At 43.0% G+C, this 17,259-nt stretch overlaps 1 protein-coding gene across 25 annotated transcripts in view; it reads right to left on the bottom strand.

Annotated features, from left to right (window-relative positions):
- The window catches only part of ZMYM1 (zinc finger MYM-type containing 1), a 34,816-nt gene extending 21,346 nt beyond the window's left edge, over positions 1-13,470 (bottom strand). For 4 of the 25 annotated variants that reach the window (XM_078331177.1, XM_078331179.1, XM_009000874.5 and 1 more), the window contains exons 1-3: positions 13,412-13,470; positions 2,577-2,649; positions 1,225-1,474 (exon numbers count right to left, since the gene is read on the bottom strand). Coding sequence is in view for 16 of the 25 variants with exons in the window: in XM_009000874.5 (XP_008999122.3) it covers positions 1,225-1,427 (203 nt within the window). In the remaining 9 variants the exon portion in view is untranslated. Of the gene's footprint in view, positions 1-1,224; positions 1,475-2,576; positions 2,650-4,688; positions 4,859-6,650; positions 6,751-10,280; positions 10,506-12,798 lie in introns of all 25 variants that reach the window. The other 21 variants (XM_078331176.1, XM_054259120.2, XM_078331166.1 and 18 more) reach the window with 8 other exon arrangements.
- Between the last annotated feature and the right edge of the window lie 3,789 nt (positions 13,471-17,259).

The following is a 17,259-nucleotide window of genomic DNA, read 5'->3' as shown; positions in this document are numbered from 1 at the left end:
AGCCCACTCAAAAGTGGGCAAAAGATATGAACAGACACTTTTCAAAAGAAGATGTATACGAGGCCAACAAACATGAAAACATGCTCTATCATCATTGGTCATTAGGGAAATGCAAATCAAAACCACATTGAGATACCACCTCACGCCAGTTAGAATGGCAATCATTAAAAAATCTGGAGACAACAGATGCTAGAGAGGATGTGGAGAAATAGGAACACTTTTACACTGTTGTTGGGAGTGTAAATTAGTTCAACCATTGTGGAAGACAGGGTGGCGATTCCTCAAGGACCTAGAAATGGAAATTCCATTGACCCCGCAATCCAATTACTGGGAACATATTTAAAGGATTATAAATCTTTCTATTATAAAGACACATGCACAAGTATGTTCACTGCGGCACTGTTTACAATAGCAAAGACCTGGAACCAACGCAAATGACCACTGATGATAGACTGTACAAGGAAAATGTTGCCCGTATACACCATGGAATACTATGCAGCCATGAAAAACGAGTTTGTGTCCTTTGTAAGGACACGAATAAACCTGGAAACCATCATTCTCAGCCAACTGACATAAGAACAGAAAATCAAACACCGCATGTTCTCACCATGTGTAGGTGGGTGTTGAACAAAGAGAACACATGGTTACAGGGAGGGGAACATCACACACTGAGGTCTGTTACAGGGAAGCTAGGGGAGGGACAGTGTGGGGTGGAAGGTTGGGGAGGGATAACATGGGGAGAAATGCCAGATGTAGGTGACAGGGGGATGGAGGCAGCAAACCACATTGCCATGTATCTACCTATGCAACAATCCTGCATGATTTGCACATGTACCCCAGAACCTAAGTACAATATATATATATATATATATAAATAAGAAAGAAAATGGCCTGGCACAGTGGATCACCTGAGGCCAGGAGTTCAAGATCAGCATGGCCAACATGGTGAAACCTTGTTTCTACTAAAAATACACAAAAGTAGCAGGGTGTGGTGGGACATGCCTGTAATCCCAGCCACTCAGGAGGCCGAGGCAGGAGAATTGCTTCAACCCAGGAAGTGGAGGTTGCAGTGAGCTGGGATGGCACCACTGCACTCCAGCCTGGGCAACAAGAGTGAAGCTGAGTCTCAAAAAAAAAAAAAAGAAAATGTAGAAAATTACAACTAAGACTATGATCAACAACTAGGTAGGGAAGTAAAAGGGGGCATAATTTAGAATTATATACTTTGAGCAGTTTGAACAAGTTCTCTTAGAAGGAACTGGTGAACTGGCAGATAAAATGTATTCAGTGATGCATGGTATGGAGCAGAAAAGCTGAGTAGATCCTTTCCTCTGATAAGCAGTTTCCCCCTTCTGGAGACTTTTTTTACAACCGGAACAGGAAACCTGAATAGCTGTGGTTGAAACTGAAGGAAGCATTTTATTCATGCCAGATGATGCCAGGGAAAGCTGAACATCTGCAGTCAACTGTGAAGCTATAAAAACAGAAGAGAGAGGAAAAAATATTGGTATTTACACAAAATTAAGTAGGCATTCTTTTCTTTTCTTTCTTTTTTTAGAGACAGGGTCTTGCTCTGTTGCCCTCTTTTGCACTCTAAGGGGTATAGTGCTATGATCATGGCTCGCTGTGGCCCTGACACCCTGTACTCAAGAGATCTTCCCGCCACCCTGTGCGGTGGTTCATGCCTGTAATCCCAGCACTTTGGGAGGCTGAGGCGAGTGGATCGCCTGAGGCCAGGAGATCGAAACCAGCCTGGCCAACGTGGTGAAACTTCATCATAAAAATACAAAATTAGCTGGGTGTTGTGGCACGTGCCTGTGATCCCAGCTGCTTGGGAGGCCGAGGCAAGAGAATCACTTGAACCCTGGAGGTAGAGGTTGCAATGAGCCAAGACTGTGCCACTGCATTCCAGCCTGGGCAACGGGGTGAGACACTGTCTTAAAAAAAAAAAAAAAAGAGATCCTCCTGCCTCAGCCTCTCAAGTAGCTAGAACTATAGGCATGCGTCACAGCACACACCTGGTTAATTTTTAAATTTTCTGTAGAAAATCCACTATGTTGCCCAGGCTGGTCTCAAATGCCTACCCTCAAGCAATCCTCCCACCTTGGCCTCCCAAAATGTTAGGATTACAGGTGTGAGCCACAATGCCCAGCCACTTTCATTTTCTTTCTTTCTTTTTTTGAGAGTGCAGGGGTGCAATCTCGGCTCACCACAACCTCCGTGTCCTGGGTTCAAGTGATTCTCCTGCCTTTGCCTCCCAAGTAGCTGGACTACAGGCTTATGCCACCATGCTCGGCTAATTTTTTTTTGTATCTTTAGTAGAGATGGGGTTTCACTATGTTGGCCAAGCTGGTCTCTAACTCCTGATCTTGTAATCCACCTGCCTTGGCCTCCCAAAGTGTTGGGATTACAGGCATGAGCCACCATGCCCGGCCTCTCTTTCATTTTCTTACAGGTTACTTCTCCTGGACTTGAAACCCAACAGGGAGTAATAGTCAAAGTCATTAAAAAAGAATGAATGAATTAGCTATCATACTGGTCTGAATAAACATGATTAACTTAAATAATTCTATTACCATTCTCTGAAAACACAGAGTTTATTTTCAGTTCATTCTCCTGAGTTCTGGACTGTTGGGTGTGACAAAACTCCTGAAAAGAAAAAAAAAAAAAGAATTAAAAATAATGAATACAGTTAATTTAAGACAACCAGTCATTCAACAGAAAATGATAAATTGTGGTCAGGTCTGGTCAATGAATTGTATAACTGAACTGAACCAAAATACATAGAGGTATGCACTACCATTTTGGTGCTCTTTAGCTGACAACACCAATCACCCAATACATGGTTTTCTATGGTATCCAGGTATGACTTCAGAATCTTTGTCAACAAAATCCCTTAATTCACTACCAATAGTAAGCAGACATTGAATTGCAACTATTTTCACTAACTGTTTTGCTTTTGTTTTTTTGAGACTGATCTCACTGTCACCCAGGAGTGTAGCGACGTGATCTCAGCTCACTACAACCTCCTACTTTCAGGTTCAAGTGATTCTCGTGCCTCAGCCTCCCAAGTAGCTGGGACTATAGGTGCATGCCACCATGCCTGGATAATTTTTTGAATACTTAGTAGAGACGGGGTTTCACCATGTTGCCCACGGTCTTGAACTGGCCTCAAGTGATAAGTCTGTCTTGGCCTCCCAAAGTGCTGGGATTACAGGCATGAGCCACTGTGCCTGGCCTTCCCTGCTTGTTCTAATAATTAACAGCTAATTTTCTTCATAAAGACCTTAAACCCAGAAATTGTCTATTGGGCAGAATGATTTTTACAAGAGACAATTTTTTCAGAGCAGCAGGCAATTTCATAGCCACCATATCTAAACTTGATCTATGCCTGAATGTCCATGGAATGAAGAAGCAGTAGATAGTTCCTATATGAGTAACGTTCCCCAGTAAACTCAATGGTAAGCACACCCTTATTTAATATTAATACTTCAGGCTATTTCTAAATATACTTCTACAAATAAATTATTCTTTTTAGTAATCTATTTTTTCTTTCATTAGAAATTTCAGCTGGTTGTTCATACAGAAACATTCTTTTTTCTTTTTAAGAGACCGGGTCTCACTTCGTCATCCAGGCTGGAGTGCAATGGCATGATGATAGCTCACTGCTTCCTTGAATTCCTGGTCTCAAGCAATCCTCCCACCTTAGCCTCCCAATGTAGCTGAGACTACAGTCATGCGCCACTATGCCTGGCTAATTTTTTTTTTTTTTTTTTTTTTTTGAGATAAAGTCTTGCTCTGTCACTCAGGCTGGAGTGCAGTGGCACAGTCTCGGCTCACTGCAACCTCTGCCTCTCAGGTTCAAACAGTTCTGTGCCTCAGCCTCCAGAGTAGCTGGCATTACAGCTGCCTGCCACCACACCTGGCTAATTTTTTATTTTTAGTAGAGATGAGGTCTCACCATTTTGGACAGGCTGGTCTTGAACTCGTGACCTTGTGATCCACCAGCCTTGGCCTCCCAAAGTGCTGGGATTACAGGCATGAGGTACCATGCCTGGCCAAATTTTGTATTTTTTTATAGAGACAGGGTCTTATCATCTGGTTGGTCTCAAACTCCTGGTTCGAGTGATCCTCCCACCTTGGCCTCCCAAAGTTCTGGGATTACAGGTGTGAACCACTGTGTCCAGCCATATATACAAACATTCTAAGGAATGTTTTCCCTACTTAAACTATATTCACAGCTCAAGTCAGTTCATCCTTCATAGGTTATTTAGTAAGTGATATGACTAAAAAAATTTTTTTAATTTACGTATAAAATTAATTCAGATTAAAAAATTATAATTTGTATTGTTTCAAGTTAAGAAAAACAGAAATAAAAATGTGTTAAGCCTTCTCTGGAAATAGACTCTACTGAAAAAAAGTGTTAACCTTAGCTAGGCTCATAAAACCCTAAACAATCCTTTTACTCACACAAAAACCCAATTCCAAACAGTCCATTCTTTCCTGAAATCATTTGCTTACATATACTTGTAATGGCACTTAACACCATATACTTTGTATTATTTAATTAACTGCTTTGGAGGAGATAAGGATCTGAGTTTTTCAATTAATAATTTCAGTTCCTTTGTAACTAAAATTTATAGTTAAATGCTGCTCTAGAAATAATGGAAATAACAGAAAGTATTTACTTGAACATTGTCGGGTTCTGCCTTAATTTCATCTAGCAGCCCCAGTTGTGATGCCTCTGCCTTGTCACATTCACCATCTAACAATGGTTCTTTCATTTCAGTATCTGATGCAAAGGAATCCTCCAGTTCCAAACTAATGGATTTCTTCCTGAAGAACAGTTTCCAGATTCCTAAAATAAAATATTGATAAAGAGTTTGATTTTAAAATTAGTCCTTCTAAATATGGTAATTTATTAGTACCACAAAAGGGTCTTTAGACAGCTTGAAATCAAGGTTCCTTCACTGTAAAAACACTGGCTTCTTTCCTGTCATCCATTTTTCAATATAGTTTTGCTCTACTCTTCTCTGGTAGCTACCTACCAACTCTGTGCTTTCTTCTGGAAATAGTCTCCATTTCTGTTCCCCCAAGCCCCTGAATGCAGTACAAAACCACCAAAACTTGCAAGTTTATTTTTAACTTTTCAATAGTAGAAAATGTAAATTTTTTGGTTGGGGTATGGTTGCTCACACCTATAATCCCAGCACTTTGTAAGGCCAAGGCAGGTGGATCGCTTGAGGTCAGGAGTTTGAGACCAGTCCGGCCAACATGGCAAAAACCCATCTTTACTAAAAATATAAAAATTAGCTGGGCATGGTGATACATGCCTGTAATCCCAGCTACTCAGGAGGCCAAGGCATGAGAATCGCTTGAACCTCGGAGATGGAGGTTGCAGTCAACAGAGTGAACTGCACTCCAGCCTGCGTGACACAGTGAGACTGTGTCTCAACAAACAAAAAGAAAGAAAATGTAAAGCTTTCTATCTGAGGTTAACTCAATCTATCCTCACGACTCCTCCCTGCCCTCCAGTTATCCTTCTCATTTGCTTCTTCAATTCCTCTTCCCCTCCTATTGATTCCAGGACACAAGCATTTAAAAACATTCTAGAATCTAAAGCTATCCGCTCTCTCTCTGACCACCCCTTTGCATCTCCCCTTTCCTCATTCTTGAAATTCCTTTGATTTTTCTTGCTCTAAGATCTCCTATTTCTCTTTTTACCTTTTTACCAGTCTTTTTCACATGTACTTATTTTACCTGCTTTTAAAATGTTTGTTCCTCAAAAGCACAATTCCTCAATACTCTTCTCGCCTGCTCTATGATCTTGAACTCCTGGCTTTTAAAAAATAACCAAGTTGGCCAGGCACAGTGGCACATGCTTGTAATAATCCCAGTACTTTGGGAGGCGGAGGCGGGTGCATCACCTGAGGTCAGAAGTTCAAAACCAGCCTGGTCAACATGCTGAAACCCTGTCTCTACTAAAAATACAAAAAATTAGCCAGGTGTGGTGGTACGAGCCTGTAATCCCAGCTACTTAGTAGGGTGTGAGAAGAGAATTGCTTGAACCTGGGAGGCTGAGGTTGCAGTGGGCCAAGATGATACCACTGCACTCCAGCCTGGGCAACAGAGCAAGACTCTGTCTCAAAAAAAAAAAAAAAAAAAAAAAAAAAAAGAACCTGTTGGCCAGGTGCAGTAGCTCATGCCTGTAATCCCAGCACTTTGGGAGTCCCAGGTGGTAGATGACCTGCAGTCAGGAGTTTGAGACCAGCCTGGCCAACAGGGCGAAACCCCGTCTCTACTAAAAATACAAAAAAAATAAGCCAGGTGTGGTGGTGCATGCCTGTGATCCCAGCTACTCAGAAGATTGAGGCAAGAGAATCACTTGAACTCGTGAGGCGGAGGTTGCACCACTGCACTCCAGCCTGGGCAACAGAGACTGTCACAAACAAACAAAAAATCAAGTCTTTTTTTTTTTTGAGACAAGATCTCATTCTGTCACCCAGGCAGTGGTATTATATCAGTTCACTGCAGCCTCGCCATTCTGGGATCAAGCAATTCTCCCACCTTAGTCTCCTGAGTAGCTGGGACAACAGGCATGTGCCACCATGCCCACCTAATTTCTTTTTTTTGTAGAGAAGGGGTCTTACCATGTTGTCCAGGCTGATCTCGATCTCCTGGGCTCAAGTGATCCTCTCATCTCAGCCTCCCAAAGTGCTGGAATGACGGGTGTGAGCCACTGTGCCTGGCCTATGATCACAGCCTCAGATTAGACTATCACCTATGGGCTGCTATTCCCCTGCATTCCTAAACTGTGGCCCATATACCCAATTCTCTATGAAATATCTCCAATTGAATGTTGAATCCCCACAGGTCCCTCAAACTCAAAGGGTTTGAACTCTGGTCTCAAGCAATCCTCTTGCCTCAGTAAAATGATATTCTTTTATTACCCCCACAAACCTGCTTTACAGATATTCCCTTTTTTTGTAAATGGCAATGTCATATACCTTACTTCCCATGCCAGAAATCTAGGATTAACCTGGAATTCTTCTCCCTAAATCTAATCGTGAAATTAGATCAATCTACCTTTCACATAAGTCTTAAGTCTATTTTCCCATCATACATCATGCCTGCTTCACCTTACTACCCAAATCAATAGATTGCTTTTTGGTCAATAGGCAGCTAAAATCCAAACTCACAATACACAAGACTGTTTTGCATTCAGGCTTTATAAAAATTCCATTTTTCAATTTTTGAGGAACTACAAGAGGAAGGTCTCTTTTTCAAAGACAGAGTGGTTCCTTGTGTTCTTCTTTTTCCTTGACTGAGGCCTACTTTCCACTTTTCTAGTAGCTGCGTCACCTCTGATTCTAAATCCTTTGGAACTCTTTTCCTTCCTGCTACCCTAGCTTGGCTTCAGAGTGCTTTGCTTCCTGTCTCCTAGATCCCCCATTTTGATCAACCCCAAGACAAACATCTACTCTTAAAAAAGCCGGGCGCGGTGGCTTACGCCTGTAATCCCAGCACTTTTGGGGGCCGAGGCAGGCGGATCAAGAGATTGAGATCATCCTGGCCAACATGGTAAAACCCCATCCCTACTACAAAAAAATACAAAAATTAGCTGGGTGTGGTGGCACATGCCTGTAGTCCCAGCTACTCTGGAGGCTGAAGCAGGAGAATCTCTTGAACCCAGGAGGAAGCAGTGCAGTGAGCCAAGATTAAGCCAGTGCACTCCAGCCTGGCAACAGAGTGACACTCTGGCTCAAAAAAAAAAAAAAGAGGGGGAGGGCTTACAACTAATTACTATGGAGGGCAGACAATAACTAACACAAATGTGGAGAAGTTGAAGTTCTTACAGGATCACTTAGAATAATGGGATCCAAAAAAGAAAAAAAAAACAAAAAACCTCTTGCAGAAGTAATTCCAGGACTATGGTTTTATTCTGGGTGAGTACATGAAAGACCTAAATAATTCTGCCAGTATTTTTTATTTTGGGGACTGGGGCTCAACCACTTTCCCTCATTTCTTTTCTTTTCTTTTTTTTTTTTTTGAGATGAAGTTTCGCTCTTGTTACAGAGGCTGGAGTGCAATGGGGTGATCTCGGCTCACCGCAACCTCCGCCTCCTGGGTTCAACCAATTGTCCTGTCTCAGCCTCCTGAGTAGCTGGGATTACAGGCACGCGCCACCACGCCCAGCTAATTTTTTGTATTTTTAGTAGAGACGGGGTTTCACCATGTTGACCAGGATGGTCTCGATCTCTTGACCTCGTGATCCACCTGCCTCGGCCTCCCAAAGTGCTGGGATTACAGGCTTGAGTCACTGCGCCTGGCCCTTTCCCTCATTTCTACCTTTAATTCAGCTTTTGTTGAAAGTTCCTGTCCCCAGCCAGGCGCAGTAGCTCATGCCTGTAATCCCAGCACTTTGGGAGGCCGAGGCAGGTGGATCACGACGTCAAGAGATCGAGACCTGGTGAAACCCCGTCTCTACTAAAAACACACACACAAAAATTAGCTGGGCATGGTGGCGCGTGCCTGTAATCCCAGCTACTCAGGAGGCTGAGGCAGGAGAACTGCCTGAACCCAGGAGGTGGAGGTTGCGGTGAGCCGAGATCGCACCATTGCACTCCAGCCTGGGTAACAAGAGCGAAACTCCGTCTCAAAAAAAAAAAAAAAAAAAAAAAAAAAAAAAATGCAGGAAGTTAAACAAGGCCTGAGTGCAAGTGCGATAAATAGTTCCTACAACCTCTGTCCAGCCCATTTGAGCGTTATATACAAGCAAAGCAAAAATCACTAAAAATTAACTATCTGTCATTAGGTAGATTCCCTTCACCTAAAAGTAAATATGCCATGCAAGTCTAAACATCAATTAAATACAAAGCACTGAGGGCTGGGCACAGTGGCTCACACCTGTAATCCCAGCATGTGGGAGGCTGAGGTGGAAGAGACTAGCCTGGCCAAATGGTGAAACCCCATCTCTACTAAAGATACAAAAAATTAGCTGGGTGTGGTGGTGGGTGCCTATAATCTCAGCTACTCAGGAGGATGAGGCAGGAGAATTGCTTGAACCCAGGAGGCGGAGGCTGCAGTGAGCCAAGATTGTGCCATTGCACTCCAGCCTGGGTGACAAGGCAAGACTCTGTCTCAAAACAAACAAACAAACATGAAAACAAACAAACAAAAGACCAAAGCGTTGAGTTTTGTGCAGTGGCATTATCACAGCCAATGAGGTTTACATGCAGTACAATTATTGCTATTTGGATAAAACAAAATAAAATAAAACAAAGCACCTATAAGCTTTGGCATCTTGCAACCCCTTCAAATGTGTCATCACACAAACAGAAAAAGAACGGAGGCTGGGTGTGGTGGCTCATGCCTGTAATCCCAGCACTTTTGGGAGGCTGAGATGGGTGGATCATGAGGTCAGGAGCTCGAGACCAGCCTAGCCAACATGTTGAAATCCCATCTTTACTAAAAATACAAAAATTAACTGGGGGCAGTAACTGTACCCCCCAAAAAAAAAAAAAAACAAGCCAGTAATCCCAGCTATTCGGGAGGCCAAAGCAGGAGAACCACTTGAACCCAGGAGGCAGAGGTTGCAGTGAGCCAACATCGCATCACTGCACTCCAGCCTGGGCTACAGAATGAGACTGTCACCAAAACAAAACTAAACAAAAAACAGATACATCCAGGCATAACAGAGTATCCTTTGGCGTACTGTATCCTTTCACTGGAATCAATTACAAAATTTAACAGGCTTTCCTGGTAAGGGCACTTTCCAGGACAGAGTAGTAGAAACCCAAGCAGAAAACAGCAGGAGACAGAGTTAGAAATACTGGGTTCTCAAGTAGCTGGAACTCAAGAGGCACAATCTGGGAGAGGAGGGAACCACAGAGGAATAATATGCATACAAATCTCCCCTCCTCCAAGTCATTGGCTGACTCCTAAACTGCACATTTACAGAGTGAGACTTCAAAAACTTAACAGAAAACAGCAGTTAAAGGTCAAAGAGCTGATAAGAGATTATAGCAGCTATGCAAAGTTGAGAGTTGAAATTTAAGACTAGCAAGATATGGGGGTTTTGGTAAAGACCTAGATTTCCAGTTGAAACTCAAGGAGGGCCTTGCCCTAGGAGTAATGGCTATGCCCCAGGAGAAAAAGAGACCACTTCCAAGAAGAAAGGACAAACTAAAATAGACCAGCCCTAACAAGGCCTATAATCAACCCTCAACAGGATCAATGTCATTTGCTACTACTATCCACCTGCCTAATGGCAACCTTACCCTGCTCTGAAGGAAGTACATCCAGATGCTAATAATGTTCATCCAAAATGTCCAGAATCCAGTAATAATTTATGGACCAAAAGTAATTTTTAAAATGCCAAAACTGATTGGAAAAAAAATGGCAATAGAACCAAACCACAGGTGGCTCAGATATTGTTCTTGTCAGGCAAGGACTTAGTTATATTTCAGATAACAGCAGAGAAGATGGAGAAGTTCTGTAGTGACCTGGAATCCATTAAAAAAAAAAAAAAGAGTTAAATGGAAAATCTAGAATTGCAAAACACAGTGAGGAAATTAAGACTTCAATAGATGAGTATCAAATTAGTGAAGAACACAGGCTAGAAGGTACTCTTATGCACAGAGATAAAAGGATGGAAAATAGAAATAATGTGCCATGTGGGATTCCTATTCAGTTCTAGAGTAAGAATCTAAAATAAGGTGTCATGTGGGATCTTTTATTCAGTTCTAGAATGAGAGAAAATAGACATTGCAAAAGAAGCAGTATTTGAAAGAAAATACCAGGCAAGGTGACTCACACCTATAATCCCAGGGCTTTGGGAGGCTAAGGCAGGAGGATCACTTGAGCCCAGGCGAGTAAGGCTATAATAAGTCGTGATCATGCCACTGCACTCCTACCTGGGGGGACACAGTGAGACCCTATCTCAAAAAAGAAAAAAGAAAAAAGAAACAGTGAAAGCCAGAGCCAATGTAGTATCTTTAAAGTGCTGGGGAAAACTCTCCATAAAATTCTGTATTCAGTAAAGATATCCTTCAAGATTAAGACCAAAATAAAGACATTTTCAGATAAATGAAGACACTGTAGAAATGCTAAAGGAAACTCTTTAAGCTAAAGTAAAATGGTAGATGGGAATTTAGCATAAAAGTTGGAAAGGAGGCTAGGCATCGTAGCTTACACCTGTAATCCCAGCACTTTGGAAGTCTGAGGCAGGCAGATCACTTGAGGTCAGGAGTTTGAGACCAGCCTGGCCAACATGGTAAAACCCCATCTCTACTAAGAAATACAAAACCTAGCTGGGCATGGTGGCGCATACCTGTAATCCCAGCTACTTGGGAGGCTGAGGCAGGAGAACTGCATGAATCCAGGAGATGGAGGGTGCAGTGGGTCGAGATTACACCACTGCACTCCAGCCTGGGTGACAATGCAAGACTCCGTTTAAAAAAAAAAAAGTTGGAAAGGAAGAAGAAAACTGTTGGGTTTTTTTTTTTGTAGACAACATGACTGCATATAGAAAACTCTTAAGGAATGTCCCTCACCCCGCCCCTGCAGAAGAAACTACTAGAATAACTGAATTCCGCAGAATCATAGAATACAAGATTCACATTTTAGAATTTCCTAACACTTATCTTCAACACTGTAGAAGTTCTAGTCAGATAAATAAAGCAAGAAAAAATAAGACATAAACTTTGAAAAGAAATGGTTATTTATAGATAACATGATTGTGCACATAAAAAATTCAAAAGAATCTCCAAATTACTAAGCTTAGCAAGACATTCAAAAATCAATTCTGGCCAGGTGCAGTGGCTCACACCTTTAATCCTAGCACTCTGGGAGGCTGAGGTGGGTGTATTACCTAAGGTCAGGAGTTTGAGACCAGCCTGACTAACATGGTGAAATCCATCTCTACTAAAAATAAAAAAAAATTAGCCGGACATGGTGTCGGGTGCCTGTAATTCCAGCTATTCTGGAGGCTGGCTGAGGCAGGAGAATCACTTGAACCTGGGAGGCGGAGGTTGCAGTGAGCCCAGATCGCACCACTGCACTCCAGCCTTGGCGACAGAGAGAGACTCTGTCTCAAAAAAAAAAAAAGATTTATTCAACTGAGTTCTGCAAGCTCATTTATTAGCCTGATAAGAAGGCTGGAGGCAGAAGGCTATATGCTTTTCAAACCAAACTATAATGTCCATGGTCAATTCTACAGGCAATGAGGAGCCATCGTTTACAAGCGCCTTGGAACCGGGGTTATAGAGATGAGTAAGATTTCCCACCCAGTAAGTATATACAAGGTATAGAGCCAAAATGAGAAAAGAGAAGACGGTCAGTCTTCTGGGAGGTGAAATTTGAGCTGGGTTTTAAAGTGTCTACCAACCAATAATGGGGGATATTCCTGGTATAGAGACAGCATGTACAAAAGCACAAATAGCGGGGCATGGTCGCTCACGCCTGTAATCCCAGCACTCTTCGAGAGGCCGAAGCGGGTGGATTGCTTCAGTTTAGGAGTTCGAGACCAGCCTAGGCAACATGGAGATTACCTGTCTCTACAAAAAAACACAAAAATTAGCTGGGCATAGCGGTGAGCACCGGCGAGGAGGGCGAGACCCTGTCTCCAAAAAAAAAAAAAAAAAAAAGAACAACAAATACACAGGAACTAGAAGGAATGGGACTATGGGGACTATGGGACTATTGTTAAAGAGTGCTAATAGAAGGAACTGGAAAGCTGGAAAAGAGGCTGGAAAAGTAGACTTGGGTCATGTCAAGAAGGTCCCTGACACTAAATACCTTAAAATTAATCTTGTGAATCATCACCGTCCAAACTGTGCTTTTGGGGTTCAGCAACCATTTCATTCTTGTTTGTTTGAGACGGGGTCTCGCTCTGTCTCCCAGGCTGGAATGCAGTGGCGCGATCTAGGCTAAATGCAACCTCTGCCTCCCGGGTTCCAGCGATTCTCCGGCCTCAGCCTACCGAGTAGCTGGGATTACAGGCGTGAGCCACTGCACCTGGCCAGGAGTCAAACTTTTGAAAAAGCACTGCTCAATGAAGGAGAGCTACAGGTGTGATGAGGACTTTCGAAACGGAGGCTGCGGAGGGAGACCCAAAGTCTGAAAGCCCAGTTACGACGCGGAAGCAGGAGGCGGCAAGAATCGCTGGAAGTGGGGAGCAGTAACCCCCTAATCTCTGCGGGCACAGTTAAAGGTGGCGACAAACACAATCCAGGTCTGGGCCTGGCCCGCAGTTCCCGAACCCATCTGGCGGAATCTGCACTCAAGGCTCCGTCTCTAACACCCCGACCCGGCGCGTCATTCCCCCCTCCGACCGACAGCAGAAACCCTGTCCCTTTCGAATAAGCCGCAGGAGTAAAGACCGAAACCAGAGTCCCACGAGGACGCTTACTAATTTCTTCCAGAGACACCCGCCGCCTAAGGCTTCTGAAACAATCCTCGAAGCAAAACGGCCCCGCCGGCCCCGCCCCTCTCCCGTCGTGCTCTGCGGCTGAGCATGCGCAGGGATGCCGGCCCAGCATGGTCCCAAGTGCCTGCGTTAGGAAGGGCGACCTTGGGATAGAAAGTGTGGAAGAGGGGGAGGGGACGAATCCTTCTGTCCGCTTGGGATCTTACCCTTGAGGTCATCGCTGGCTGGCAGCCAATGTGGGACCCTTGCCTCAGAGCTCAAGCAGGGCAGTTACATTTCCTGGATTTGAGAGATGGCTCTACCACTCATTAGCTGTGTGTTAGTAAGCGATTTGACAACTTCTATAAATCTCAATTTATAGAAGTTGGGGATAATTGTAGTGGCTGCATCATAGGTTTGTAAAGATTAGGCAGGCTTCTGCAGAAGCTGGACTCAAGAAAAAAAAAATTAGGCAGGCAATGTTAGTAAAGTGCCAGGTACAGAGTAAATTCCCAGTAAAATGAAATTATCCTTAGAGGTAAGGAGTTCAGATTTCTTTCATTAGAGGAAGTATGTACATTAAAATTAAAATGACCCTTGGCCAGGCGCAGTGGCTCACGCCTGTAATCCCAGCACTTTGGGAGGCCGAGACGGGAGGATTGCTTGAGGTCAGGAGTTCAAGACCATCCTGACCAACATGGTAAAACCCTGTCTCCACTAAAAATACAAAAATTAGCCGGACATGGTGGCGGGGGCCTGTAATCTCAGCCACTCGGAAGGCTGAAGCAGAAGAATCACTTGAAGCCAGGAGGCGGAGGTTGCAGTGAGCCGAGATAGCACCACTGCATTCCAGCCTGGGTGACAGAGAGGGACTCTGTCTCAAAAAATAATAATAAAATAAAACCCAAACTGCATGTCAAAAAAAGGTACATTTTGAATGTTTTTAACAAAACTTTCGCCACTTAAAAAAGTATAGGAGCAACTAATTGTGCTATTCCTAAAGGCATAAGAGGATTCTAAAAATATATATAAGGTGAACTTGAATGGTGAACTTATAATCATATTTGACAATTACTTTTAAAGGAGATATTCTCAAAGATCCAAATTTGAGTCCCTTGTGAAGGTAAGGCCCAGAGAAAAAGGGTCTCTTGATCCTTGCTGCTATGGTCCTTAAATATCCTTTGGAATTAGCCTCAAATCTAATACAAACCCTTTGGTAATTTGAAATATTATACAAGTAACTGAAGTTAATTTCTCCAACACTTATTATAACTTCTAATAATCTATTTAGACTGTTAGGATTAGAAAGGACCTCACTAAAATGATCTCTCGTCTAATGTTCCCTTATTACCGAAGGAAAAGCTGAGGACAAGGGGATAAAGGTAATTTGCCCCAAGTTACACAGCAACTCAGTGACTGGGATTAGATCAGAACCCAGAAATGAGTCCTGGTTCAGTGGGCTTGCAAAGGCAAGTAATGTCATTGTAACTGCCCAGTGGGTTCACCTTGCTCGCCACCTAAACAGAGCCCATTTATCAAGACAGGGGAATTGTAATAAAGAAAGAGTAATTCACGCTGAGCCAGCTGTGCAGGATACTGGAGTTTTATTATTATTCAAATCAGTCTCCTTGAGGATTTGGGAATCAGAGTTAAGGACAACTGGTGGGTGGGGGGAAGCCAGTGAGCCAGGAGTGCTGATTGGTTAGGTAGGAGATGAAATAATGGGAAGTTGAAGCTGTCCTCTTGCTCTGAGTTAGTTTCCTGGTGGGGGCTGTAAGATCAGGTGAGCCAATTTATCGATCTGGGTGGTACCAGCTAATCCATTAAGAGGAGTCTGCAAAATATCTCAAGCACTGATCTTACGAGCGGTTTAGGGAGGGTCAGAATCTTAGCCTCCAGCTGCATGACTCCTAAACCATTATTTCTAATCTTGTGGCTAATGTGTTAATCCTATTAAGGCAGTCTAGTCCTCAGGTTAGAAGGAGGTTTGTTTTGGGAAAGGGCTGTTATCGTCTTTGTTTTAAACTATAAACTAAATTCCTCCCAAAGTTAGTTCAGCCTATGCCCAGGAAGGAACAAGGACAGCTTGAAGGTTAGAAGCAAGATGGAGTCGATTAGGTTAGATCTCTTTCATGGTCTCCGTCATAATTTTGCAAAGGTGGTTTCATCATCATTACTAACTTCCTTGGGCATTGAAAAAATGGTAAGATTCATGATATCACAACAAATTATAAGGATATGTGATAATTTTTAGATGTGACATTCCAACCACCCCCACTGATCTGAAAATTTAGCCCAATATTTCAAGCAGTAGATGTAGGTCACAAGTTGCATGTGTCTTTATTGCTCTGAAGTCTCAATAGTTTATACTGGCGGAAAGATTAAGTCCTAAGGAATAGGAGGAGAGCTCTGGGAGGTAGGAAGCTTGATTCTTCTTTTTTCTTTTTTTTTTTTTAAGACGGGGTTTCACCATGTCGGTCAGGCTGGTCTTGAACTCCCGACCTCAGCCTCCAAAGTGCTTGGATTACAGGCGTGAGCCACCACGCCCAGCCGATTCTTCTTTTTTCTTTTCTTTTCTTTTTTTTTGAGATGGAGTTTCTCTTTTATCACCCAGGCTTGAGTGCAATGGCATGATCTTGGTGACTCACACTGCAACATCCGCCTCCTGGATACAAGTGATTCTTCTGCCTCAGCTTCCTGAGTAGTTGGGACTACCACCATGCGCCACCACACCCGGTTAATTTTGTATTTTTAGTAGAGATGGGGTTTCGCCATGTTAGCCAGGCTGGTTTTGAACTCCTGACTTCAAGTGATCCATCCACCTTAGCCTTCCAAAGTGCTGGGATTACAGGTGTGAGCCACAATGCCTGGCTTATTCATTTTATATATAGGATATATATCATATATCTCAGAAAAAGATTTTTCATATCTCTTTATTTTTTCAATTAAGATATTTTTTTTTCTGTGTAACATACAGAAAACTACCCTTGATTATATGATAATGATGCCTTAACTAATAAGCTGGAGCCTAAAGGCATTTCCTCAACCTCAAATGTAGCACCTGAAAGAAGTTGTTAATATTGTTACACCGGGAGCCTGTAGGAGCCAAGACTGGAACAGTGAATGGAATCATTAGATTGGTTTAAGAGTGGGGAGTGTTTGGGACAGCAGTGCATGGAAGATCACATGCTCCACTGAAAGGGATACTTACTACTCAGCTCTTCAGAAATGCAGGGCACACTGTTGCCCAAACTTCCAATTTTCAAAAGAAATTAGAAGTCTGGGCCAGGCGCAGTGGCTCAAGCCTGTAATCCCAGCACTTTGGGAGGCCGAGGCGGGTGGATCACGAGGTCAAGAGATCGAGACCATCCTGGTCAACATGGTGAAACCTCGTCTCTACTAAAAATACAAAAAATTAGCTGGGCATGGTGATGCATGCCTGTAATCCCAGCTGCTCAGGAGGCTAAGGCAGGAGAATTGCCTGAACCCAGGAGGCGGAGATTGCAGTGAGCCGAGATCGCGCCATTGCACTCCAGCCTGGGTAACAAGAGCGAAACTCCGTCTCAAAAAAAAAAAAAAAAAAAAAAAGAAAGAAAAAATTAGAAATCTGTATTTTCATGTGAAATTGCCTGATTAAAAAAAAAAAGTTAGAAACAAATTAAACATTTTAGAATGTCTGGTAGTTAAAAAGTAACAACTCTGTGGGCTAAATCTAGTCCACAGACTGCCTATTTGCAACCTTTGTGTTAGATGGTTGCTGGTCAAAAGCCCAGAAGTTAGCAATCTATCACTAAATTATGAAGGCTGTCCGTCCTTCAGTTTAGCCCCTAGAGAACTCCCAAGGGAAGAGA

The sequence above is a fragment of the Callithrix jacchus genome, chromosome 7, assembly GCF_049354715.1.
Source record: "Callithrix jacchus isolate 240 chromosome 7, calJac240_pri, whole genome shotgun sequence".
Classification (NCBI taxonomy): Eukaryota; Metazoa; Chordata; class Mammalia; order Primates; family Cebidae; genus Callithrix; species Callithrix jacchus.
The sequence above is the reverse complement of the archived record's forward strand: the minus strand, read 5'-3'. Positions and strand labels throughout refer to the sequence as shown.